The sequence below is a fragment of the Punica granatum genome, chromosome 8, assembly GCF_007655135.1.
Source record: "Punica granatum isolate Tunisia-2019 chromosome 8, ASM765513v2, whole genome shotgun sequence".
NCBI classification, from domain to species: domain Eukaryota; kingdom Viridiplantae; phylum Streptophyta; class Magnoliopsida; order Myrtales; family Lythraceae; genus Punica; species Punica granatum.
The window spans coordinates 7951878-7979237 of record NC_045134.1 but is presented as its reverse complement, the minus strand read 5'-3'; the positions used below and the strand labels follow the sequence as shown (position 1 = coordinate 7979237).

Here is a 27360-nt window from a genome sequence, read left to right as displayed (position 1 = left end):
ATTTTTTTATTAAATTATTTCTTCTGTCTTTTTTAAAATTTTTTAAGAAATATTTAAAAGCAAGCCGTATGGGCCCAGAGCGGGCCTCTCGGCATGCTAGTATTCGCTGGGCACCCCTATTGGACTTGCCATACCACATTATTAAAAACCTTCCACATATTAGTCCTAAGGTCTAGTACAATACAATGAAAGAGAAATTTTAAACAATTAATGAAGGGCCACAGATAGTCTCACTAGGTATCGAACATGCGATCTCTAAATCAATATGCAAAGTCATGTGTCACTACCTTACACCATCTATTGATAGTTGCACAAATATTTAGAAAAGGTGAAACAACACATTTAGCCAATAAAACCCACCTTAGGGGGCAAATTGAAAACCTGTCATAAACTTTAGGGATATAACTACAAAATAATCTTTTTAAATCAGAAAATTTCAAGTGGGAGAAAGCCCCTGTAGAAGTCTATTCGTGACGTTTGTTGCCATTGAAAACAGAGCAGGCAAAGCTTCCGGGGACAGACAGAGCCAAGTCAAAGCGACGAGATGAAGTCTTTCTCTTCCGACCGGCATCAACTTCGCAGACCACTACCGACAAACAGATAACGCCCAGACACCCCCCTTTTACCGGAAATAAAGAACAACGACCCCCGGCAATTCTCCGTACTAAAAGTTCAACGCGGGGGGCAACTCGTGTTCGGTCTTTTTGCCATTAACCTGCTGCTGCTGCTGCTCTTAGCTATTCTCAGCTTGCTCTGCTTTTGCTGGCTGCTGTTCGGTTATGGGGGTCTTGGGGCTGAGTTCTTCTATAGCTCTTCTTGTTGCTGTTCTTGTCACTGTCTCTGCTCAGCCACAGACTGACCCGAATGAAGGTCTTGCCCTCTCTCCCCTCCCTCTCTCTTTCCGTAGATTCAAGTGTTCGAATTTGTTTACGGCGTTGAATCTTCTGCTCATAGAAGGGAACAATCTGTTTGTTGTCGTTTTGGGCTCGGGAGTTGGTACTTGCGTCTGTTTATGAACTCTTCGTGAAATTTCTTCGCTTTTCGTTGTCGGTTTAGTCCATGGAAGAGTTTCTTACTCCTTAGAGATGGTAAGTGCAGGAAGCGTTTCCTCATATTCACATTCCAGTCAGAGAAGATTGCAGAAGAACATGGCAATGTTCTTTTTATGCATCTATGAGAATTTTGTTGGTTTTCTTGAAGAAAAAAAATGTTTTCCGAAAAGATCGTTCCGAGTATGGTTTCTACTTTTATACGGAGAAGCGGGAGAACTTAAGATGAAAGCACGTAAAACACTAAAAACAAAACCCGGACTGGAAACACTTTGTTCTCTCTTCAAACTAATTAATGTCTGAGATCTGTTCTTGGTGGGCAGTGGCTGCTCTGGGCAAGATAGCGGAGCACTGGGGACTGGGAAGGTTCTTGAATTTGACAGTTGATCCCTGCACCCCAAATGCCCCCTGGGCGCCTGAGAACGCCAATCCTAGGATTGCGTGTGGTTGCTCAACGGCAAGCAACGCCTGCCACATCACTCACCTGTCAGTCTCCATCGACTCTCTTGTCATGTCTTCCCCTTCTCGATCTTTTGTATGTGAAGATTGAACTCTTATCTTGTTCTTATATCTGTCGGTTCAGGAAAGTTTATGCGCTGGACATTGTTGGTGAGATCCCCAGTGAGCTGTTTGCTCTCAAGGAGCTGGTTGACTTGTGAGAAACCAAACTTTTCGGGGTCGTTTTGGTTTGCAGAGAAGTTATTCAGTTTTCGTTTTCCGTTGCTTGGGAAAGTTGCTTTCTCTTATTGATTAGGCTTTGCATTTTGATTCATGGTACAGAAATTTGGCTCAGAATGTCTTAAGTGGACCAATACCTGTAGAAATCGAACAGTTATCGAAGATGGAGTACCTGTAATTTCCTGACCCTTGTCTCAATGCCTCAGTAGGATTTATCAGAATTTCTGTTGAACTAAATTACTGACAAAAGTTTGTTTTCTTGGTGCCGAGGAACCAAACAGTAGCCTTGGCATAAATAATCTGAGTGGCACGGTGCCTCCTCAGCTTGGCAATCTAACCAAGCTGATTTCGCTGTACGTAAATATCGAACAGTTTCTTGTTGGGCCGGGAACTGAGGAACTCGAAGTTTAATCACAATTGTCTTTCTTGTTGCAGAAGTTTCAGTTCAAACAATCTCCATGGACCTTTACCCAAAGAGCTCGGGAAATTGATTAATTTGCAGCAGCTGTAAGCACCACCATCTAAATCTCCAAATGTCTAGTTTCACTCTTCACTCATTTCGCCAGAAGAAATCTCTCCTGAGTATTAAGGAAGCATCAAAAATATTTTATTTAGTAAAACTCGAGATATTTACAAGGAAACTTGTCATAGTCTTTTGTCAAACTTTTGAATTTCTTTGCTACGACTAATTAATCTATTACTTGCCTCACAGGTACATCGATAGCAGTGGAGTGACTGGGCCAATTCCACAGGAACTCGGAAATTTGAAATTACTCCAGAAGCTGTATTTTCCATCATTTTTGTATTCATGCTTCCGAGTTATCAACCTCATTTTGTAATTTGTGACTAATTCCGCTCAGCTGAATGTTCAGTTGGGCCTCTGATAATCTTTTCACCGGAATGCTTCCTGAATTCTTCGGGACCCTGACAGAGCTCATGGATCTGTAAGCACTGTTATTACATTTGGAAAATTTCCTTTTCTATTTAGCTTGTGAATCATTTTTTGCATAGGCTGCTGTGTAGTAAATATTTTTCCACAGGCGATTTGAGGGTACGTTGCTTGAAGGTCCGATTCCAAGCAGTTTTAGCACTCTAACCAAGCTGAACAACCTGTAATCTTCAATTTTCATTCCCGTATGTTCCTCCACTGCTGCCATTCCAAGCTCTTACTTTTCTAAAGAACATTCTTTCTGCAGGATACTTGGTGACCTCACCGGAGAGGATTCATCTCTCGATTTTCTACAGAACCAAACCAGTCTATCTGTGCTGTAAGATTTCGATTTGTCGACTTTGTAGAAAAGGTCGTTTTATTTCCAGATTCCTCTTGCTGATATTCTTAATGTCAAAGAAACTTGTTGCCGTTTTCAGATCGTTAAGAAATTGCAGAGTATCTGGACAAATTCCTGAACAGCTTGGCACATTTTCTGAGCTGATATACTTGTGAGTCATTCATTGATCAACGAAGTCGACTCCCCACAAATTTCCGTTACTCATATAATTTTCTGTGACAGGGATTTGAGCTTTAACAAGTTAAGTGGGCAAGTACCAGCTTCCTTCCAAGATTTCAATCAAATCCAATTTTTGTGAGTTCGCTCATTCTGTTCAGAGGTCATTCCGTAAATAACTTATGCTACGATTTAGTTAACCTTTGTAATTCTTGTCTAATGATATACATTATTTGATGGTGCTACCATTGTCCTCTTCTTTTCTAAGATTTCTTGGGAACAACAACCTGAGTGGGGAGCTTCCTGCAAATATTGTTAGTTCGAGCCTACTTGCATTGTAAGTTTCTGCCTGGACGGGGGTCAACTTCTGCCTATGCATTCCTGTATCCTGCCAGTGTGTTCAACTACACGCAGAAAATGGGATATGGAAAATATCCCTTTTAATGAAATTATCTGGGTTGAGATTTCTTTTTGTTCATCATATATTTTGAGAAAAATATTTGAAAGATATGGTGGATCATATAAAATATATAATACTCAATTTTGATCCCAGCAAATTATGTTTTGCAGAGATGTCTCGTTCAATCCCCTTTCGGGAAACTTACCATTGCTTTTTGACAATGGGAGAGTTTCACTGTAAGTTAACGCCTTCACTTGACTTCACTTCTGAAACTTCAAATCCGATGGTTGCAAGTTCTCATTGCCCTTTCTTCTCAGGAACTTTGTTGGGACGTCACTAAATGCGAACAACTTGGAAAACGGGTATCACAAACTGATACTGTCTGAGAAAAGCTTCTCCAATCCTTTTAGCTTTAGTTCGGCTGTTTTAAGGAAGCCCTTAACTTGTTATAGATTATCTCTCTATGAGCTAGATGAGTTTCACTAACAAATTTAATGACTATGGATGCAGGAAAACGTTTGACATGCTTAAGTGCCTTAACAGCAGTACAAACTGCCCAGCAAAAGTTCGAGCCTGTAAGTGATTGCCACGTTTCATCTATAAATCTCTCTTTTATGACTTTTTCCGAAAGCTGAAAAATAAAGAACAAAACGCCCTTAAGATACTCCACTTTCCCTACTAGGTAGCATTAGCATGTCCCAGCATGTTATATGCAGTCATTTGTTTATGAAAAGAGGAATGTGATAGGATTCCTCATGCTAGAGAACATGCTGCAACTATTTTGTGCAGCTTCATTTGCTGTCAACTGTGGAGGAACCGATCAGATCTCTGCTTCTGGTGTTAATTTCGAGGACGACTCTGAAACACTCGGAGCTGCATCTCTATACAGAAGCTCCAATCACCAATGGGGAGTCAGCAGCAGCGGATACTTTATTTTCAACCCGCACGGGCCCCACGACATAGCTGAGACAGACTCTCAGATCACTGGAGCTCTGGAGTCAGAACTATACAAAACTGCGAGAATTTCCGCCAACTCCCTCAGGTACTATGGCCTCGGTTTAAGGAATGGGAAATATAATGTGGAGCTTCACTTTGCGGAGATAAAGATCGAGGATTCTCAGTCTTGGAAAGCTCTCGGGCGGCGTTTGTTTGATGTTTATATTCAGGTATGATCGCACTGTTTTAAGACTAAAAAGCAGAGCAAATGCAGAGTTTATACGCGCACTAGATTCTTAATTATTCGTAATTGAGCAGAATGGAGCTACATCGAATACTCTCTTACTCTGGCAAAATCAAGCACACATAGGAATGCGCTGATCTGAAAATGCAGAATCTCTTGTAGTCGAACTTTTACATGTCAATGTTTACAAATTAGACGAACTCTATATTTCCTTGAAGGGCAAGAGAGTGCTTCAAGACTTCAACATTCAGAAGGAAGCAGGCGGATCCAACAGAGCCTCAATAAAGACGTTCGAGGCAAATGTGACAAACACCGTAATAGATATTCACTTTCTATGGGCCGGCAGAGGAACTTGCTGCATTCCTGCTCAGAGCACGTACGGGCCTCTCGTTTCAGCCATCCATGTGATGGAAGGTCCTACTCCTCTACTGGCTTTGCCCTTTCCCCGGAAAGCTTTTTCCCCATTCTCCCCATGTCAAAGAGAAGCGCTGATATCTTTCCTTTACCGGCATACTTCTTTTCTTTTTTTGACAGATGGAGGATCCGTGGGATCATCTTCCAATAGTGACAAGAAGCGCACGGCAAGAATCCTCGGGATAGCACTGGGATGCGCTGGAGCTCTCATTATAATCTCCTCGGTCTTCTATTTGTGGTGGACAAAGAACTCACCGGAGCACGTCCAGGTTCACACAGACTCGCCAAGAAAGGGATGATCCAGTGATGGCACACAGAAGTGTATATATCCAATAAGATTCTATCTTGGCCAAACGGCCATATTCATCGCAATGCATGTGTCCTGTTGCCTCTCGAGATTAAAGACCAGTGTGCTTCTCTTCACCATATATTAACGTGTGTAATACGTGAAGATTATGTTCAACTTGATCTGTGTTAATATCTTCCAACTGTTTGCGGAATATAGTATAACTGAAAATTCTGGTAATTTTCAAGTTCTTTATAGATATATTTGGAATCTTGGATTACCATCGCAGAAGCATAAAAGGGGGATCGTATTTACTGAGTTTCGTACAGCCTTCCTGGCCTTCCCGCGACTGACTGAAAAAGACACGGTGCTCCACAATCTTGCCTTGAGCAGCCACTTCCTCTCCCGTGTAACATATGGCATTCCATCAAAATCATTCGGTAAGGGAGTAAAATAAGAAGCCTAGCACCAAGATCTCCTTTATGGTACTCCATTTTCGTAGCTAAATAACATTAGTATGTTCCTAGCATGTTATGAAGGCAATATTCCACAATATTTCATTGGACCGGTTAATAGATCATCAACGGTTTTCAGCAGACTCGCGCACGAGAATGTTTAAGAAGTCATGGAAGCTGAGTTTTCTGGAAAATACGGGAGACAGCTTCTATGTATAGAACGGCTGTCTATTTGCGGACTACTGTTTTTCTAATTTCCAATTTATGCAGCTTCATCGGCATTGCAGTTTTGATCACGCTCAAAACTACCCACTTACTCTTGTAAAACTACGCAACACACGCTTCTGCGAACGCTGCTGACATATAGAAGGAAAAACCCGAGTACACATGCTTTTCCAATGCCATATCCTACGAAATCGACGAACTCGATGTTTCCTCCTAGGGTGAGTGATTGCTGCAAGACTTCAACATTCGGAAGGAAGCAGGCGGGTCCAACATATGCTTAAGAAGGACGTCGGTGGAAAATGGGACGAACACCGTTTTCGATATTCACCTTTCATGGTCCAGTAGAGGAACTTGCTGCATTCCTTCCTAGAGCACAGATTGGCATCTCATTTTCTGGTAAACATGGCACCAAAGATTAACAACATTAATTCTCCTTTCCCCGTTCGAGAAACAGAAAACTGCTCTTTACAGGCGATATTGCCAAACAAAGTTCCTGACTTCTTCCAATCTGCCCGGCATCGTTTTGCAGCTGCAGGTTCATCGGATCATTTTCCCAGTACATTTAGAAGCGAACAGCGCGAAAGGTCTCTTGAGACAGAACTGGGACTGGCAGGACTCAGGAGCCCATTCTATAATCTCCTAAGTATTCTATCTGTGGCGGATGACGAACTCATCCATGAACGCGCAGGAGCAGCTCCACCGCATGCTCGACCAGAAATCGAAGATACAGCGATCAGTTGAACTTATTTTGATTAAAATTTTTCTCGCCCTTTAGGTGAAAATGCACTCACATTCATCATCCACCTAAGTATGAGAGCACTTATTTCCTCTAACAAAACAACGTATGAGACCATTTAATGGCAATGGACCTACTTAAATTTTTTTACATAAATGATCTTTCGGGAGTTTGTTAAAGTACCAAAAAAAGAAATACTATAGCCCGTGAACCCGATACTGTTTTCTTTCTTCTTCTTTTTTTCTCGATTTTCATGCCAATTGTTAGAAGTAAATCTATAGATAATGCGAAAACAAACTTATTTTACATGAAGCGAGTCAATGTGTTTTTACATGGCAAACTTTGATGACTATTTTTGACACTTATGATATCATAATTTTGACAGTTTTGAGTCAGTTCCAGTAGATAATTGGCATCCAACTCAACGACTCTTTACATTGACCAGAACCAAACACCAGCTACATTCATACAGCCTTATTTATTTATTGACTTACTTTTCCTTTTCCTAGCCGGACAATATGGCTTTATCATTTCGCTGTCGTCAACTCATTTTTTATTTTTATATTATTGATTACAAATTTAAAATCCACCGACGCCAGTTGTTTTTCCACATGATCGTCAAGCAATTAAAGACAGCTTAGAGATCAAACCTTTATTTTTCTTTTAGTTTTAAAAAATGGAAAGTTTATGGAATTTCCTTTTTCTGGGCTCTTACAATAATTATATTATGGAAAAATAATCATGCTAAAGAGCGAAATATGGGGGAAAAAAATCAGCCAATTCCGTAATAAAGAAAATGTCATTTTTTTATGGGCAGAACTCGCACCAAATTTTTTTTGATAATTATAGATCAGGATCAATATTTTAACCCGTGAAATTTTTCGGAAACAGATAGAATAGAAAACACACTCCAAGTAGAAGTAGAAGTAGAAGTAGGAAATTTTTTTCTTTAGAAAGAATAATAGGGAAAAGAAAAGGAAAAACAAAAAATATTTCAGAAGCTTCTGCTACGCACTGCAATTCCTAAAGCGGAAACCATTAATTTATATTCCAATATCAAACAATAAATAATAAAATTAATTAATTAATTATTCTTACCCAAAACTAAATTACTTACTTATTAATGAGAAGAAAAAGGAGTGGGTCCCACTGTAATTGGCTGGGATGCCTCTGATCTTTGCCACGTGTCTTACGGGCACCTGGATCCGTCCAGATTAAAGGTCAGAGACCCAATCAACGGCCCCAGTGAAAACTGGAAGCATCGCTTTCACCGTCGACCGTACGCATCTGTTCAGCTGTAGACATAGACCCGACCGCACCGAATCAAGACTCGACTGGCCACCCATTCTCTCTCTTAATTTTCTCTCTCCTCCACAAAGTTCTCGCTTCCGACAGAGAGAGAGAGAGAGGCACAAGGAGAGCCCCCCCGACACCTCCGCTCGAAGATCGCATCGCTTCCCTCCGCCTTCCCTCGCCTAGATCTCCGTGCAGATCGACGGTCCAGATCGCGCCACGCCGTCGCCGCCGCCGCCGCTGCCAGTCTCCCCCTCCTTGTTCATCCGTTACGGATCTCTCTCACCGAGAGGAGAAAGACACAGGAACAGCCGCCGGCATTACCGGAGGTGCCCCGCAGTTCAGAGCACTTTCACTACCTCCTGCAAATCGAGCTCGAGCTCTGGGATCTGACCGTTGCCAACGGCAATTGGAAGTCAACGGATTTGCCGCCTTCTGCCTCCTAATCGCCAGATCTAGAGCTTCAGCTGAAACGGTAAACGAACTCCTGCACTAAATCAACCGCTTCATTGATCACGCACTTTGCTTTCGGTTAAGCATTGATTAGCTTCAGCTTAAATGAGGCTGTAACGGCAGGCAGGATTTTAGATGAGTTAAATCAACGGTTCTGATGGCGTTGAGCTCGATCATTAAGCAATCAACGCCATCAATGGACGAACCATTTGCACGAGCATGATTAATTTGTTAGAAGTTGACTGAATCTCAACAATTGTTTGGGATGCTGAAGAATAAACCAGTATAACCATCGATTAACAATGTAATTGAGATTTCTTATGGCCTGATGAGTGACAATTGGACGATGCCATCGGCACTGTCAAAGGGCTGATGAAGAATAATGATAGTTTTGATTCGGGTAAATTGAGCTCAGTTGATCACGCTTATCTCCATCAAGATTGAAACTTTTTGTCGAATCTCTGTTTTAGGTGAGTGTAATCGACAGCAGTGATGGCTCCAAGCACGATCCGCAAGGCAATCGGGGCTGTCAAGGACCAGACCAGTATTGGCATTGCCAAGGTGGCGAGTAACATGGCGCCTGAGCTTGAAGTCGCTATTGTGAAGGCCACAAGCCACGATGATGATCCGGCCCACGAGAAGTACATCCGTGAGATCCTAAACTTGACCTCATACTCTCGCGGGTACATCCATGCTTGTGTGTCTGCGGTCTCAAAACGGCTCGGGAAGACCCGGGATTGGATTGTGGCACTGAAAACCCTCACATTAATTCACCGGCTGCTGAATGATGGCGATCCCATCTTCCACGATGAGATAATGTATGCAACAAGGCGAGGAGCTAGGTTGCTGAATATGTCGGATTTTCGAGATGAGGCTCACTCTACTTCGTGGGACCAATCTGCTTTTGTAAGGACTTATGCCATGTACTTGGATCAGAAGCTTGAGCTAAGTTTATTTGAAAGAAAGAGCGGTGGTGGTAGTGGAGGCGTAAATGGGAGCAGTAGCGTTCACAGTGAGGATAGATATGGACCTCGTGGCGAAGATAGGTATGGTCCTCGTGATGATTTTAGGTCACCACCACCTCGAGGGTATGACTATGACTATGGTGATTCAAGAGGAGAGTATGGGAGCTATGGCGGAGGAATGAGGAGGTCGAGATCTTATGGAGATATGGCCGAGTCTGCGCGAGGGAGAGAAGGGAGAGAAGAGAAGAGGGTAGTTACGCCCTTGAGGGACATGAAGCCCGAGAGGATTTTTGGCAAGATGGGTCACTTGCAGAGGCTGCTGGATAGGTTTTTGTCATGTAGACCGACCGGTTTAGCAAAGAACAATAGAATGATCCTGATTGCGCTTTACCCCATCGTGAAGGAGAGTTTCCAGCTTTATGCTGATATTTGCGAGGTTTTGGCAGTCTTGCTTGACAAGTTCTTTGACATGGAATACGAAGACTGTGTCAAGGCTTTCGATTCTTATGCTAGCGCTGCAAAACAGATTGATGAGCTGATTGCGTTCTACAACTGGTGCAAGGACACTGGTGTGGCAAGGTCATCTGAGTATCCTGAAGTGCAGAGGATTACGAGTAAGTTGCTGGAGACGTTGGAGGAGTTTGTGAGGGATAGAGCGAAGAGACCTAAGAGCCCTGAAAGAAAGGAGTTGCCTGCACCTGAGCCCCAGGAGGAGGAGCCCGCGCCTGACATGAATGAGATTAAGGCGCTGCCTCCGCCCGAAAATTACACTCCTCCTCCACCTCCTGAGCCAGAGCCTGAGCCGCCCAAGCCTCAAGTTACTGGGGATCTGGTGGACTTAAGAGATGAAGGAGTCACTGCCGATGATCAAGGGAATACATTGGCTCTGGCCCTCTTTGCTGGCCCTGCGGCCAATAATGGGAACAACTCGTGGGAAGCATTCCCTTCGAATGGTGAACCCCAAGTGACATCAGCATGGCAGAATCCAGCAGCTGAACCTGGAAAGGCTGACTGGGAGTTGGCTTTGGTGGAGACTGCAAGTAACCTAACCAACCAGAAAGCTGCATTAGGGGGTGGGCTTGATCCCTTGCTGTTGAATGGAATGTACGATCAAGGAATGGTGAGGCAGCAGGTGAGCACAGCCCAGTTGAGTGGAGGGAGTGCAAGTAGCATTGCACTGCCTGGGCCCGGAAAGAGCGCTACCCCCGTGCTGGCTCTTCCTGCCCCTGATGGGACCATCCAGACAGTGAATCAGGACCCATTTGCTGCTTCCCTTACCGTCCCACCTCCCTCCTATGTTCAGATGGCAGATATGGAGAAGAAGCAGCACTTGCTGGTGCAGGAGCAGCATCTATGGCAGCAATACGCTGTTGACGGGATGCGGGGCCAAACTAGTTTAGCCAAGATCGGAGGGACAGGATTCTACACACAGGTCCCAGCTGGTATGCCAGTGATGCCCTATGGAATGCCTCCAGCCAATGGGATGGGACAGCCCGCTGGGTATTACCATCCTCCTTACTGATTTTGTTTGCTTGCTCACGTTGCTTGCTTTTTATATATACATAGAATGATGACCACCTCTGTTTTTGTCCATTTTAATGAATGAATTTGTAGCTATTACTTCTTTTTGTAATGATATGATTATGAATGTGATATTAGTCATGAATTTGTGCGATGGGGGAGGGAAAGATGAGACTCTGAGCTGAGGGGGCATGCTTCTCAGGGGGGGATGGCTTGTTGGAGGACAGACTTTTGTAATCAAATTTGTGACACTTCCCGTGTTCTTATCGTTCTATATTGGCAAATTTCTTGACTGCTCGGTGATTGCAAGGTCGGTTGATCCAATTAAATGGTTAATCTTCAAAGTCTTGTCCCCTCGTGTTTGAATTTATGTCGTAGCATGTTCTAGTCAAATGCTAATATGATTGAAATGGATAGGATTGTCTGTGGTGATAAGAACTGATGGCAGAAAGGGTGACGGATAATCCAAGGGAGTGTGACTTACCAGACAGAAATGCTGATTGAAAATGACAATCAATAGGCTAGGAGTTGGACTTTATCATATCAAGCATGAGATGGACTTTCTTGCACTTGACCAAGTGATTTGCAAGGACCATATATTAGCATGAAACCATCATATTCTCTGCAGTCTGCATTAAACAAAACGCTCGCCGGGCTTCCGATTCTTCCTCGCTTTTCATGATGGAACTGAGCATCTAAAGTACATAAAACGCGATGCTCTTTATCCCCTTTTGAGCAACATTATTATTGCAATGAGAGACCACTAAGCTGCTTTCTTCTAAGGTGGGGTCTTTATTCTCATAAAGAGGAAAGGCACTAGAATTTATTCTCTACTGGAGTAAAAAGTTGTCAATTTCATTATGAAACGATGGTCTTACAACAATGGATGAAATCGCATAAAGGAATGTCGAATTTCTCAGCACGGAAGCATCTCCTCTCATACTTTTGAGACATTGCGTGTGCTCCGAATGGGGGGATTTAATGAGCTTTTTCGCCGAATACTCTTCGAAGATGTTCATAGCATGATTGGTATGGTGCTTGAAAATGGGGTAGGTATGCGATGCTTTGGTTATTTTAGGTAAGTGATTAGTTAGAAAGCCAATCCTAAGGCTCCCCACAAAATTGTGGGTCACCAAACAGAGCCTGCAGCACATCTCTTCACCAACATTGAGATTTTGAGAGGTCAACTACATCTAGGAGTATGAAAGGCTAGAAGTGGATGGAAAACCTATCGAATGTTGGTCGCAAGAGTCGAGATCACAGGAGTCGTGATAGGACCGAGTTGTGGATGTCGTGTTTGTCTACTAATAATAGGAAAACCTTCCGGACTGCCGTCTTAAATAGAATAAACAGAAAGAAAAACCGAGGAAAAACGGATTCAGGGTATGAAATAGGGGGTGTCGAGGTTAACTTAGGTTCGACTCGACTAATCCAGTTCTCCGGGCAAAATCCGATGACCCACACTGCTTGTTCCGATGTAATTTTGCCAAAAAGACTACCAGTCCAATGGGCTGCCCATTGGACTTAGCAGAGTGACATTACCCAGCCCATTATGGATTGCCCAGAATTTGGCCATGGCTGACTCCTCAATCTATTTGACTCGACTGGTGCAGACCTCATCGCCGCAATTATACCATCGCGAACCAACTCTGACCCTTAAGAGACCGGACCTGGCTCATGAGATTTTACTTGAGACTATCTTTAGAAAGATTTTTTTGAATTGGATCGATCACACTAATACTAATCACCCAGCGCGATAATTATTGACCAAGAATCACTGGAAGTAACATTTTAAAGTAGTAATCTAAACAAAAGAAAAAACAGATTCTTGCTCTTTTTTTTTTGTTTAGGTAGGGAGATTCTTGCACTTTTCACTTTGATTGAGTAAATGAAACATTAACATGTGTTTGGTTTTAGAGTTAAGTAGAGTTGAGTTTTGATTTATTGAGTTGTAATGATTGTATTGTTGAATTATGAGAAAAAAGTGTGAAAAAATAATGATTGTATTGTTGAATTGTGAAAAAAATAATGGATAGTTAAAAGAATTTAGTATTAAAAATTGAATTGAATGGTTTAAAAAATTGAAGAAAATGAGAAAAGTAATAATTGTGTTATTGACTTTTGTTATATAGTGAGTAGAGTTAAAGTTAGAGTTAAAATTTTAAAAATATGATTGTAAAATCAAACGAAGCATATTCTATGGTTCATAGTTTTGAAAATAAAATAAAATAAAATAAATCTAGCCTGACTTGCGACTTTACCGGTTAGTTCTAATGGCATCCGCACACCCAAGAAGCCCACCTGTATCTCTCTTTTTTTTTAGCTATGACAAAAGTTAAACTTCAGTCCTAAAAGCATTGTTTTAGTTCAAGTGATCTTTAACGTTTAGTTTGTTGGACATATCTAATCCTAAACCGTAACCAGAAGTTAACGGCATTAAATCGGTCCATGTGACACCTCATGATTGGTCGAATAATATTTTTATTTGTAAAACTTTCAGAAAATTAAAAGAAAATAGAATAAACAATTTTTTTTAAAAAAGAATGGGGAAGGGGAGTCCTGCTGTGGAGCCATCGAACAGAGATTGAGGGAGGGAGTCCCACCGATGGGGGCTACTTCGCAGACCACCTTCCCCACCGGTGAAGACGCTAGAGGAATCCGACCTCGCTAGGAAGGTGGCCGGTGGGGCTCCCCTCCCGCTTCTTTAAAAAAAAATCATTTTTTTCTTTTTTATGAATTTCTAAAAGTTTTAAAAATAAAAATATTATCCGACTAATCAGGAGGTGCCAAGTGAATCGATTTAATGTCATTAACTTCCGGTTATGGTTTATGATTAGAAATGTCTAACGGACTAAACTTTTAAGACTACTTGAGCCAAAACGATACTTTTAAAACTAAAGTTTAACTTTTACCATAGTTTAGGACTTTAGCAGCAATTTTTCCGTTTCTTTAAGTATTTTCTCTCCTTTTCATATGTACAGTGGAGAATATACACGTGTCATTCGCAGTAATATAAAAAATTATTAAAGAAGAATATATCAAAATAATAATTTTTACTAGAAAATAATAATAGATTTAACGTCATAACGATTGATTTAACATCTAAAGTAAATTATAATGAGATATAATACATCGTTACATTAAGTAAAAGTTAAACTATATATCGCTACAATAAGTAAAAGTTAAACTATATATGTTTATAGAAAGGAAAGTGGCTTTTAAGAGGCAACTTCAAGTAAATTTTTTTTTCCCAATTTCTTACCAAAGTATGTGTCCTAGGCTAAAGTGGGTTGTTAAGAGAGAAGGTTTTTTTTTTTTACCAAAAAAAAACGGAGAGAGTAGGACTTTCTTATTTTCTTTGAAAATTAATTAATTAAATTAATTATATATCTGGTCTTCTGACAGTTAATAAGGTTATTTAGATATAATGAAACCTTTTTTGGTAATCACTTAATACTTCCACTATAGTAATAGATGTTCGAAAATAATTTTGAACATCATATATTTTATTTAGACTGTTAAAGTTAAGTTATAAAGGCTATCATTTATTACATTCAAATTTTATTATATCTATATATATATATATATAAGGAATTATAATTGGTTTAAGTATGGAGGAATCTTAGGTTGCCATGTCATGCAATAATTTCTTTTATCATTTTTAAATTTTTCACAAATATAATATAAAATATTTCACATATACAGAATAAATTATTTCATCAAAAAAACGTGTGCTGATGTTTTTTATACCAATATTCTCTATATTTTTCAATTTCCTGCCTATTCCACTGTTAATATTTAGAATTTTCTCTCTTTGTTAGATAGTTCTCTTCTTTGACAAAATTTTTTATAATGAGTTTCAAGTTTTTTCTCTAAACATCGATAAACTTTTCTCTTGTAATCAAAATTTTCCTTCCTATTTTTCTCATCATGAGTTTGTCACTAATCATATTGTAATTGTGGTATAATTTATAAACTTTTAAACACATTTATGATAATTAATAAGTCCCAATATATCATAATGGTTTTCTTCTTATTAAAAGTATCATATAATTATTTTCATATATAATTCGATATCCTAACGAGTATTGATCAAGCAAAATGGCCTAATGAAATAGAATATAGCTTCCTAATTATTAAAAATAATTTTTTTTGGATAAGTATTAAAATACAGAAAGTATTAAAAATTTCTTAAACAATGCATAAAGAGATTTACTTTCTACATTGTATAACATATATTAATTAATATACCATCTAGGAAATCTAAAATTTTATCAACAATTAAGAGTTCATAATTTTAATCTTGTTACTATATGTTGAGATTACATGTTTTTATCGAGTATTGCATAAATTACAATCACATAATTATTAGTTGAAAATTTTTTTACCCACAACAACGCTCGGGCACTTTGTCCTAATTTGATTAAATGGAACATATGTTAATACGCTGAACCCAATAGCAAGAAAGCTTGCAAAAGGTAAAGTCAGCATTCATGATATAAACATTCCTCCCTCCATTTGAAAAGTAATTGATTATTTTGAGATAATCCCAATCAAATACAACCAAATCCATATTAAAGATCAGAGGCGCCTGAAATCTACATATATGTTCATTCGACAATATATATATATATCATTCAAATTGCTCCTTATAGCTGAAAAATACTTTTTCAAAATATTTTTTTTTGGGGTAAGAACACCCAAAAATATGTTAATTAAAGTTCAACTCTATGGATTCTTTGAAAATGGAAAGATTCTATTTCTTAAAATTCACAAATTTTTGGTAGGTGGAATATTTCTTTTTGGACAATAATGTTAATCCAACAATGCCATTTCCAGAAAAGAAAAAAAGAGTGAAAATATAAAATTCGACTAATACCCAAAATTAAAAGGGACTCTCCCTCAATACCTTTCCCATGTAAAGCTATTCACTTTCCCTGTGAAAAATAAATGAAAAAGAAAAGATAAAGTTAAAAAGTTCACATACATGCCACCAGTCTAATAATTTACGAACGTGCCAATCCTGGCTTGCCTGCGATCCCATCTTAAAGCTAATCCTTGAAGATGACGTCATCCGCAATGGCCATCAGAGGCTTCGAGGCCTTCGGCTCGAACTTCCGGGCGAAAAGGAACGGGTGGCTCCGGCCGTTCCGCACCAGCACCGACCCATTGGTGGGGTGCTCGTCCCCGTACCTGGGGCGGTCGCTCCTCAGCCGTCGGATCAGGTCCGGGCCCACCTGGTGAGCCCTGTACGTCCTCGGGTGGCCGTCGTATCGGCCCCACCAGTCCACGTGCGTCAGGGTGGCGGGAACACAGCCCCGCCGGTCGTGCATGCTGAGGAGAGTAGGAAAGTAATTTTCCTCCGGGTAGCACGTGTCCCACCTCACGCATGGTAGCTTGAACTTGGACCAGAGGGTGACGTCACGCACCACGAGCCGCGCGTGCTGGCGCTTCAGGGCCCAGAACTGGGACCCTACCCGGAAGTCCTCGAACCTCACCTCCGGCAGCATCGCGTCCCTCCCACGCGCCGCCCACCGGTCGAACGCCCCCGGCTCGTCGTCCAGTATCTCGATGAAGCTCTTGTTCGATCGGGTGAGGACGTCCCGCGTGAAGTTGAAGGAGTGGAGGGGGATGCAGGACGGGGAGAGAAGGGCGAACATGTAGTTCCCGGGGTCGCCGACCAGCGCGCTGGCGAGCAGCCGACGCGCCGCCGAGATGAGCGTCGGGGTCGCCCGGAGAGCTCGCTTGGACGACGGGATGACGCGGTTGGCGAACACGCCCCTGAACGGCGAGTGGTGGTAGTGACCACTCGGGTCGGCATGGATGTATATGTTGTAGAGATCCTTCGGAGTGTTATTGAAGAACATTTCCCAGAGGCCTGCGAGGGGGAGGGGGCCGGTGGTGAGGAACATGAACGCCACCTTCCTCGGCTCCTTCGCTTTCGCGCTGGCCCGGGAGGCGACCTGGAAGAAGGCATCGTCCGCAGGGTCATCGTAGCTCGCCGGCTGCGGCGGGGGACGAGGAGCGGCAGCAGCGGCCGTGGCATTCTTCATCCTGGGTGGTGGAGGGAGTGTAGTTTTTCGAGGTCCGATTTTGTCCCTCGACGGCGATAAAGACTCGATTCCCGGGGTACCCTTCGGGTCGACTTGGGCAGTGGCAGCGGCCGTGGAGGTTGACGGCCGGCCCTCGGCCGAGTTGGTAGCAGTGGAATTCTTGATTTTGGGGGGCGGAGGGGGTGGAGGAGGCTCCTCCGTGGGCTTGTGCATTGGGCCATTGTGGGCGGCGGCCACAGAGGCATAGCCGGTAACGGGGTCGTCGTTGGCGGCGACGGAGGCGGAGGAGATGGCGGTCGGTTCGGGGGTGGTGGTGACGGTAAAGACGATGGCGAGGGGCAAGCAGAGGAGGAGAGCAAATAAGAGGGGCAGCGGGTTTGGGGACAGCATGAGTTTTAGAGAGAGAGAGAGAGAGTGATTATTATGGAGAATCTAGAGAGAGAAATTGACGTTGAGTGAGAGATGAAGGAAGACTAGGATACGATTGACGGCTGAGATGGACAAACGAGCATAAGGGCCCCACATATATACAGACACACTGTATATATGAGTAATCCAGGCCTAGAAATTCTTCTTCTCTGACTCCGAGGAAGAATTCTTTGGAGTGAAACAATGATAATTAATGTGATTTACTTCAAGCGATTTGATTTTTATTTCATTTATCTAAATTTTTAGATTCAAGTTCTTGTAAATGCAGAAATTATTATTGTGAGAATTTTATCTTTGAATAGACCAACTTGACTCGACTGAATTAAACGAAAGTCACCATAATTCACACTGAAAACAATGGTAATCGTTTTACTACTTTGAATCACAATTTAATTGTGATGCAGTGAGAGTTTGGAATGTTACGGAACAGTGCATATATCGGTCGGGTTGAATCCATGTTGATACGATGGTGATGGTAATTGATAGAGGCATGAGCAGTACAGGCATTGCGTTGTAGAAATCTTCTTCGATTTAATGGCTTGACGACTCTGATTGATAGGTTTATTATTTAAGGAAAATCTATACATTTGATCCTCTAAATTTGAATACTTTTTCATTTTAATCTTTTTTCTAATTTTTTTTTGTTTAGATACTATATTTTTGAATACTTTTCTATATTAGTCCTTTTCCTTTTTTCAATGCGTTTTCATTTAATACTTTTGATTGATTTTCTATTTTTCGTCATTTTATAAATTTTTTTATTAGAGAAGATTTTATCTTTGATCATTAATTTTTAAAGTTATTCTTTTATTCTAATTCTTTTTTTAGTTAAATTTTTTTAATATTAAACGTTTTTTTCTTATACTTCTAACGCACAAATTTCCATAAAAATGCCCACACTACATGTTGAAATTTATAAAAAAAAATTATTATCTGAAATTTAAAAATAAAAAAAATCAATCAAAATATATTTTGTGAGGGAGGATGGTAAATTGAGAGGGAGAGAGGCGGCGGTAGACAATAGGGGGCGAAATAGCACTACCACCCTAGGGAATGTCACCTTAAGCGTATATCTCCATCCACAATTACACTTGCAATGTCATTCCCCACATCAAGGTTTACCATGTCCTTGCATAGTGTGTTTCTGCCAAGCTCAAAGGTGTGCTTCGTGCCTATCGAAACGCAATAGTCTTAATTTTTCATATAATTTTTCATTTCTTTACTCTCAAATTTGAGTGTTGATTCTCTTAACACAAACCACCATTACCCCTAACGAGATTGCCTGCGATAAACGGTCATCCCTACTCATTCTCTTCAATAGGTTCACGATTTTTTATTTTATTATTTTGATATATTTTGTTTTATTTTTGAAATTAAAATAATAATTTTTTGAAATTAAAAAATGCCGTGTGGGCATTTTATGAGAATTGTAGGGGTATAAGTATAAAAAATAAAACTTTTAATATTAAGAAAAATTGAACAAAATAAAAGATTTAGGATAAAAAATAATTTAAAAGGTCGAGGACAAAATTTTAAAATCTTATCAAATAAAAAATATGATGAAATGATGAAAATAAAAAAGTAATCAAAAGTATTAGATGAAGATGAATCAAGAAAAATGAAAATGATTGAAATAGAAAAGTAATCAAAGATATAGAATCTAAACGATAAAATAAAAAATTAGAAAAATGTCAAAAATTGAAATGTATTCAAATTTAAAGGACCAAATGTATAATTTTTTTCATTGTTTAAAATGCATTTTTCATATCAGGAAAACATCAAAGACATGCTGTTATGTGTCCTAATTTACACCGAGGACCCGATCGTATAACTACTGATATTAGAGATCTATCTGATCTGACTTAATCGGGATCAAGGGGGACAATATTGTTGTGTTAGGATCAGAAGAAAGACAGGACAATAATCTTATGCTTGGACCGGAAGAAAGAGGTGAAAAGTTTGAAACTTTTAGGACCCAGCTAATAAGCATTCGAGTAAATATTAAGTGACCTCAATTAAAATATATTAAAATGAAAATTAACCCCTTAATGAGGTCATAGATTCCCACTTACAAGTATTACTATCCGAAGTGGATGATGCTGGCATGCTGTGTACGTGTATGAAAGCAGAATCGGCAATGTAATAAATGACGATGTTCCATAATTGGTGTTTTCATACTATTAATTCAAGATGTCTATATCATTATCCTCAGTAAGTCTTCGGAAAAAAAATTCCTCTGAATGGCTCTTGCTTGGACATTGCCCTTGCTTTTTAGTGTAATTACCACCCTGCCACTACAGAGAGAATTCGGCACAGCCGAATCGGCGACTGTAGCACTGCCTGTCGAGAAAACAGGGGCTGGTGCAGTGTTGTGTAAGCTCAAATCTCAATAAACTTTAATTTTGATTTTTATTAGTGATTTGTTTTCGGTATACATCTTGGTACTCGAAAGTTCTATTAATCCTGACTAATCCAATTTAAACTTGATCGGCAATTAAATGATAAAAAATTTTCGATGTGAATTTTTTTTTATTTACAATATTCTAATACTTATTTAAAGGAATAAATGCTGAATCATTTAAATCAATTCATGGTGATATTGTTAGTGTTGGTCTTGTTAGTGAGAGTTTCGTGGCCGTAAATATTTCTCCTCCTCTCTATCCCATTTTAAGCCTGAATTATTTTTAATCGAGAAAAACAAATCTATGAATTTTCCATTTTGTTAGATCTTCCTAGATAATATAATAAGAATCATCACATGGACACTTCAATGTCATTCCTAGGAGAAAGTGATGAATAAAAGCCACCTTGTGAACTCTCATTATGTGTTATTTATATCTCTGCTCTCGACCACTTTCACACCCCCGACTTCGAAGCACAATGCTTCGAGATCGGCAGTGTAGAGTTGGCGATGAGAAGTTTTACCGTTGATGCGATGGATCTTTTCTCTTATGAATCAATTTATTTATTTATTTTCTTTTTATCTTTTAAAGTCCTGATTAAATGCGAATTCTCCTCTCGATAGATTTTTTTTTCTTTTTAATTTTTGAGTAAGTCTGTCAATAGAAAATTCACATGACCTGATACGGAACTTAATCACAACAAACGTTGCGTCTAACGAGAAATCTCGTGGGAGGGTATGCACCTTCTCGTTTGGCCACTAGGAAAAACTGAAAATGGACTTGTTGGATTGCATGAGGAGAAAGGTTGCAATGCATGAGAAAATATTCAATGAGTATAGTGAATGAGAATAAGAATAAATTAAAATATTTTTAACTGAGAATTTGTGAGTTCGTTATGAGATTATTTAATGTATTTTCATTGAGTGTTATATAATTAAGTGAATAAGTAATACTCATCCAATTTATGAGACGAGAGGGGTTCGAATTGTGTGTTCGCTGGGGGCATCACACATTAAACTCGGGGCTCTCCTAAATTAGGGGCCTCTGTCTCGTCACATGAATGAAGCATTCGTCTGAAAAATCAGTATGGGCCTAATTGCAATCTCAGCAATCTCAATAGGCCAAGCCCAAATCCTAAGCCGTGTTTGTTGAATCGCATAATACCATAGGTCATAGCTCTAAAATTTCTTATGGTTATGCTACGTGCACATAGACCAGGCACGGGGAGGAACCTTTATAATTTGCTCAAAGGGGCTTGACGTCGGACCGGCTGGCTGGGTTCCATGGACTACAGAGGCACGGGGCCTCTGCTTGATTACCACGGGTTGATCTCACCTCCAATCAGGTGGAGTACGAGTTTGCCTATAGAACGAAGTGGATGTCCTCATCGACTTCCAGGCATTGTGAGGAATTTCCCGCAAAATTTCAGTCAAGATAGGGCACATAGATTAGGGAAGACAAGACGTATAGAAAGGTGTCCTTTTAGAATTTGCATCTCTCAGTCACGCCCTTTTACAAAAGCCTCTCCCTTATTCCTGCAAAAGAAATGTGAGCCAAAAAAGCCAGAGCAAAGAGCAGGTTGGACCACCGAATCAGGTCGGCAGCCCAGTTGGAACGCGCTTCAAAATTTTCTCGTTCGCGACGACAGGTTCGAATTCCTCGAAGACGGCCAGGAGGAAGTGCCACTCGTGGTGGCAATACCTTGTTCTCGGTCGACTTAATATATATTCACGGTCCGTGCCGCTCTATACTTTGATCCAGTACTGTGACAGATTCACACTATTTCATGAAAAATGATTCATTAGCCATATTAGTTAGGAATTATTATGATCTTGCGATCTTCTAACGATGCTGGGAGAGGACCGTGCGTTTACCTCCCAACGTCGTTAGATCCCAATAGGGGGCATCCTACAGTGCTAGGAGGGCACAAAATTTATTTATTTTATATTGACGAGGCTCGATTTTTCTGGCTTTTATTACAGGGAGGGGGAGAAAAGGGAAAGTAAGGGGTTGGGGTTAGGACTTTTGGATCCCACTGACAGTGACCCATTATCATCGCTCCCTCACCTTACCTTCATGTATGGACAGGAGATGGGAAGGGAAAGTAAAAGGAGAGAAATAGGAATGGACGAGAGTGGAATGAATCATATGATATGATTTTATGATTTTCAATAAATAATGAAACTTTTATTTCCTTTTTTAATAATAATAATAATAATAATAATTGAAGGGCAGGAAAGATATATGGTATAATATAATACCAGCAAAAGAACCCCACCCACGTTATGAAAAAAAGGAAGAGAGAGACTCTTGGGGCAAGGGAATTTTTTTTTTCTCGAGCAGTTAAGTGATCCTTTCATTACTTCATGACAAAAACGGATACAGATAAAATGATTGATCAGAAATGGTTCATTTGTGGGGCAAACTATAAATGATAAAAGGAGATAATATCAAAAAAGGACAAATATAATTGTAGTTTATTATCTGAAAACCATTAGTCCTTATCATTATCTACTAACAATATCTCATCGTAGACCCTAATAATATTAGGGAATGAGGACGTCATAAATGCACAATGAAATTCTACTCCACAATGAAATAGGGTAATCGGGGTATCTTGAGCCGGTATCCGAGCATAAGATCCAACAAACAATCACTACCAACATACATAATCAGTCGACCTAACCCTTAACAGCTCATACTCTAAGTAATCAAACCAAGAAAGCTCAATGCCTCCTTGATCAGTTCGTACCAGCGATCAAAACAGGGCCTTAAGTAATCAAAACTAAGGGAGCTAAAGCCACATTGATCGGTTTAGACTAACGATCACAATAGGAGCCGAGACCTAAAAAAACCAACAACAAAAGGAGCGAACCATAAAAGGTCGGTCTTTGCAGGCGGGAGGTAGGACTAACGGACTAACATAGAGATCACGAGTCAAGGTGGGTGAGAAAACTATCGCGGAAAGGAGATGTGGAGGCCGAGAGAAGAATCCATCGCCGGTAAAAAAGGTGAGAAAGTCGATCGGTCCGGGTCAAGTTGGAGGAAATGTGCAGCCCCTACACGTGGATGAGTGGGGGACACGCATATCATCCCCCCACACCCCATCAATTCAATTGAATTTTGCACCCTTACCCCCCAAATTGAAATATATTTATAATTGAGTCCCTTCCCCGACACCATAAGAAAATATAATATAAGAAATTGAACATTCAAGGTATGAATAATCTTCGAATGGCCCGCGATTCGCATCATGTTGTTGTGTTCGGATAGATGACATTACAATAATCGGGTCGCATCATTCTGGCACCTGGCAGCAAAGATAATGTTGCTATTGATTTTGGTAGGTTGCGAAAATAATGAATTTTTTGACCTCTTTGTAAATGGTTAACTAAGACTGGTGCAGCCAATCTGTCTGACGCTCCATGCCAGTATTCTACTGTTACATCACACTTAACATGAGTAAGCATGAAATGCTTTTTTTTTTTTTCCTTATATCAAAAGCCTAATAAATTTTGATTAATTTAGTTCGATTTGGATCAACTCATTAACGGTAAACTTTTTGAATAAAAATTTTTCTTTTTTCATAAGAGAGACTTATTACGGTAGTAGACGAGAAAGTCTTTTATGCAATACGATTGCTTGTATATAGATAACCTGTTTCGATCGGATCGAGAATAAATTGAAGGCGGGAGAAAATAAAACGAAGAAAGGTTGCTTCCCGCAACCTTCTCGTAACCCCCATTATTCAGCTCTGCAAGGACTTTAATAAAATCTCTGTCACTGCTGCAACTCAACTGCACCGTCTAAAAGTGGGTGATAAGAGTGAGAGGACGGTGAAGGTGAAAACACAGGAGAGAGAGAGAGAGAGAGAGAGGAGGAGGAAGAAGAAGAACTCTCTATCAAGAAAAGGCAAATCCCATGAGCTGAGTTCAACTGAATCTCCCCAACTCAAGGCCTCTGTACTTCGGAGATATTGCTCTCTCTCTCTCTCTCTCTCTCTCTCTCTCTCTCTCTGTCTGTGCGTGTATCTGTGAAGATGCCAAGGCCAGGTCCTAGGCCTTATGAGTGCGTGAGGCGAGCTTGGCACAGTGACAGGCACCAGCCCATGAGGGGCTCACTCATCCAGGACATCTTCAGGTTCCGATTCCAAAGTTCAATCTCCCCCCCCCCCCTTTTTTTTTTTTCACATACCCGCATGCATGATTTCCTATGTGTTGCGGCCCGACAACGAATTGTCTGATTCCCGGGAGTTGTCTGTTTGTTTGTCTGTGTTAATCGATATATAGGGTCGTGAATGAGATCCACTGCCCGGCTACTAAGAAGAACAAGGAGTGGCAGGAGAAGCTCCCCATTGTCGTCCTCAAAGCTGAAGAAATCCTCTACTCCAAAGCCAATTCCGAGGTACTTCTCCCCCTTAGATTATCTATTCGCAGCTCGAATCAGTTCCTGACATGGCCACTTTCTCGAAAATGGTGTTCTTCGAGCTCAATAGCATGTTAGATTCTAGAGTATTGGATCGTTCTGCTCATTTTTCTGTTATGCTGCTATGGTAAATTCTTTTGGGAAGATTCAATTTCGTCCCCTATGGGACGATTGGGGGGTTTATTACTGTGAAATCTGAATCTTGAATAATTTCTCTTTTTTCGGCTTTAGATGCATTTTCCTGTTGTTGTTTGGATGCTCATTCTGTGCCCTTTGTTTCTGCACTTTGTATAGAGTGAGTACATGGATCTCAAGACGCTACTGGACAGGACTACTGATGCGATTAACACGATAATCAGACGTGATGAGAGCACCGAAACTGGGGATCTTCTCCATCCTTGCATTGAAGGTACGGACAATTCCCGCTTTCTTATAAGCGTGAAGTTTGCAACTTCTTTTGTTGGCTATTTCCACATTGATCATAAGGAGCTTTCTTGGGGCCTATGTTTTTGGGAGTTGCAATAAAATTGGATATGTCTGAGGTGTTAAGTCAGTGGTTTATGTGCTCTCTAAGTTTTTAAGTAGTACAGATATAGAAATGTTGTCCCTCTTTGCGGGATTTAACTCAATTGGTTCTAGATAAGATGCGCCATTTATCATCTCAGTTGGAGAATAATGCGGTCTAGGTTGGAAATTCTTGAGTCATGTTATTTAGAGGGAAAAACCAAGGATAAAAAAAATGTTGGATCTTTTCTCTGAAGAAGGCACGGGGAGCCGAGTAAACCTCTAAAGGGACAATATTCGCACATCCTGAAGACGTTTTAGTTAAACGTGCAAAGAAACTCTCTATTCTATGACGCTCTGTAGTATATTCAGGACTCCTGTATTCCAGTGCCGAGTTTGTGCTGCTTATAGTAAAAATGGGTTGAAATGGAAATTGGGTTACCATGCAAATAACAATGTTGAAAACTGAGCAGCTGTTCTTTTTCAGTTGCCGAGCGCTTGATGCATTGCAACAACGTACTGACTTCTTTTCCAGAGTTTCTATTATACTTTATATTTACAGATGTCAACCTTATTTCTTTTCAGCTGCTCTTACGCTTGGCTGCACACCCAGAAGAGCCTCGAGGAGTCAACGGAATTGTAGTCCTCAGCGTTACCTCAACAGCAGCTCTCATGAGAAGACTAATTTGCAGAAAGAGATTCCTTCTTCAGATCAACGTCTTTGCCCGAGCATTTTTCAGACCAAATTTAACCATTACCCCAAGACAAATCATCTTCTTGGTTCCGAGAAGGTTGCTCTACGGAACATTGACTTGAGTTCAGTTACTCAACCTTGGCATCCATCGAGCCCGTATTCAATTTATCCCCTTTATTACGGAACTGATTTACCCGAGACCAATACCCCACCTTGCAGTTGCCAGATTCTTCATGAGCAGAGCCCTGAAAACGGAAACTTTCAAAGCTCCCATAATAGTTCAGACGAGCTGAATGAGGGGAGAGAGAACGGATCTGAGATCCACTGTGATCTTTCTCTCCGTTTGGGCCCTAACTCAGTTCAGATGCTCTCGAAATCTTCTACAGAGGCAAGCAAACTCTGCAGTGAGAGAGCACGATTAGACAGAGAGCTCTCGTTCTTCCCCCGAATGAAGAATTCTACCCCAATCAAGACGAGTTTGCAGGGCGACATTCAGATGGTCGATGCAGATATTTCCTTGAAGTGAAAGCTACTTTACGGCTCCAAGTACATGGAAGACCAACAGCAGCGCAATGCTTTCTTATAGCAGTGACTGGTGAATTAGCACGTTAGCTTCGGGTCTATGTAGGTGAAGCCGGTTTTTCAAGTGCCATTGCAGTTCCTTCCCTGGTTTTCCTTAGGCTTGAGTTTGCTCAACGCTGTGTCACAGCAGAGCATAACAAAGGATGTGAGAAATGTACATAGGAGTTAAGTCGAGTCGGATTAATGGGCGGTGAACGAGATCGGGATTGACATTAACTAGGGAGAGAGTGAATTTGCTTAGGTCTGTAGTAGTGTAATGTACAAAGAGAAGTGATCTAATTGTATTGGAAATCTGGAACCGTCTTCCCCGTTTAGCCTGTGAATTTCTCATGTTTGTATGGGATATCAGAGATGTGCATAGTGTGCGCGGCACGTATTGACTTTGAAACCGCACCGGACATGGAGCAGGCCAACTTATGGTTTCAGGCTTTAGGCTTATTGTGTTCATAATTCAACCCGATTCTTTCGAAAATTTCCTGCGGAAAATTATGATGCAACCATATGAAATTTAAGTTATAAAAAAGCTAGTTTTAGAATTTAAACCTATTCATTTCTCGGTGGGTTTCAGCCTGGTTGGTGCGACTGGGGAGGGTGGGGGGACTCATTCTCCATCATTCAGGAGTGGACAGGGCAGCTTACGTGAGTTTGGTCGAGCGATAAGGTCTTCGAATCGAATTTCGATTAAGGTTTGAAACTGATCTATGGGGCCACTTGCGTGAAACTTCGACCGTCAAATTAAGTTCTCTCTGTTCAATGAAAGAAAATGGATTTATATGGTAAGACTGGATGGATCCATCCCTCTCAATATAGAAGCATGAGAAAGGGATGTCTGAATAAGAATAAGTGGTAGGGCTCTTTTGCTTTTTCATGACCAATCAGTATGAACCAAACCCTTTCCGATGTATGATTTGACATGTTCAGCTAAGAGCCGCTGTAAATTTTTTTTATAAGAAAAACACGTGAATTTAATATAATAAAATAGATTTTAGTGATTTTTTTTTCTTTCTCTCGAATTTCAAACAATTACCTATTATTCTTGTAACGGGGAGGTCGAGCTAGCATGCCTTGTCCATTGCATTTCAATTCCCGACTCCCATATAAAAGCATGCATTGTCACCAACATCATGACGGTGTTATGAGACTTTTGATTCAATTGGGATTTGACTTTTGC

General features: G+C 40.7%; 4 protein-coding genes across 4 annotated transcripts; 3 read left to right on the top strand and 1 right to left on the bottom strand.

The window, feature by feature from the left end:
• Positions 1–541: 541 nt before the first annotated feature.
• Positions 542–5713, top strand: LOC116187131 (probable LRR receptor-like serine/threonine-protein kinase At1g56130). The gene is made up of 19 exons (XM_031515732.1): positions 542–870; positions 1373–1535; positions 1633–1704; positions 1830–1901; positions 2009–2080; positions 2163–2234; positions 2440–2511; positions 2600–2671; positions 2768–2839; positions 2924–2995; positions 3096–3167; positions 3239–3310; positions 3441–3509; positions 3743–3808; positions 3890–3934; positions 4083–4147; positions 4362–4738; positions 4971–5166; positions 5287–5713. The coding sequence occupies exons 1-19, from the start codon at positions 780–782 to the stop codon at positions 5463–5465; spliced, it is 1971 nt and encodes a 656-aa protein (XP_031371592.1). The 5' UTR covers positions 542–779; the 3' UTR covers positions 5466–5713.
• A 2514-nt stretch (positions 5714–8227) lies between these two features.
• LOC116187841 (putative clathrin assembly protein At2g25430) lies at positions 8228–11394 on the top strand. Its single transcript, XM_031516806.1, has 2 exons — positions 8228–8636; positions 9085–11394. Exon 2 carries the CDS (start codon positions 9107–9109, stop codon positions 11099–11101), a length of 1995 nt encoding a protein of 664 aa, XP_031372666.1. The 5' UTR covers positions 8228–8636; positions 9085–9106; the 3' UTR covers positions 11102–11394.
• A 4544-nt stretch (positions 11395–15938) lies between these two features.
• Positions 15939–17753, bottom strand: LOC116187185 (glycosyltransferase BC10). The gene has a single exon (XM_031515814.1). The coding sequence runs from the start codon at positions 17541–17543 to the stop codon at positions 16152–16154; it is 1392 nt and encodes a 463-aa protein (XP_031371674.1). The 5' UTR covers positions 17544–17753; the 3' UTR covers positions 15939–16151.
• A 5948-nt stretch (positions 17754–23701) lies between these two features.
• On the top strand, positions 23702–26577 carry LOC116189608. Its single transcript, XM_031519339.1, has 4 exons — positions 23702–24124; positions 24274–24388; positions 24704–24818; positions 25499–26577. Exons 1-4 carry the CDS (start codon positions 24024–24026, stop codon positions 26131–26133), a joined length of 966 nt encoding a protein of 321 aa, XP_031375199.1. The 5' UTR covers positions 23702–24023; the 3' UTR covers positions 26134–26577.
• Positions 26578–27360: the final 783 nt, after the last annotated feature.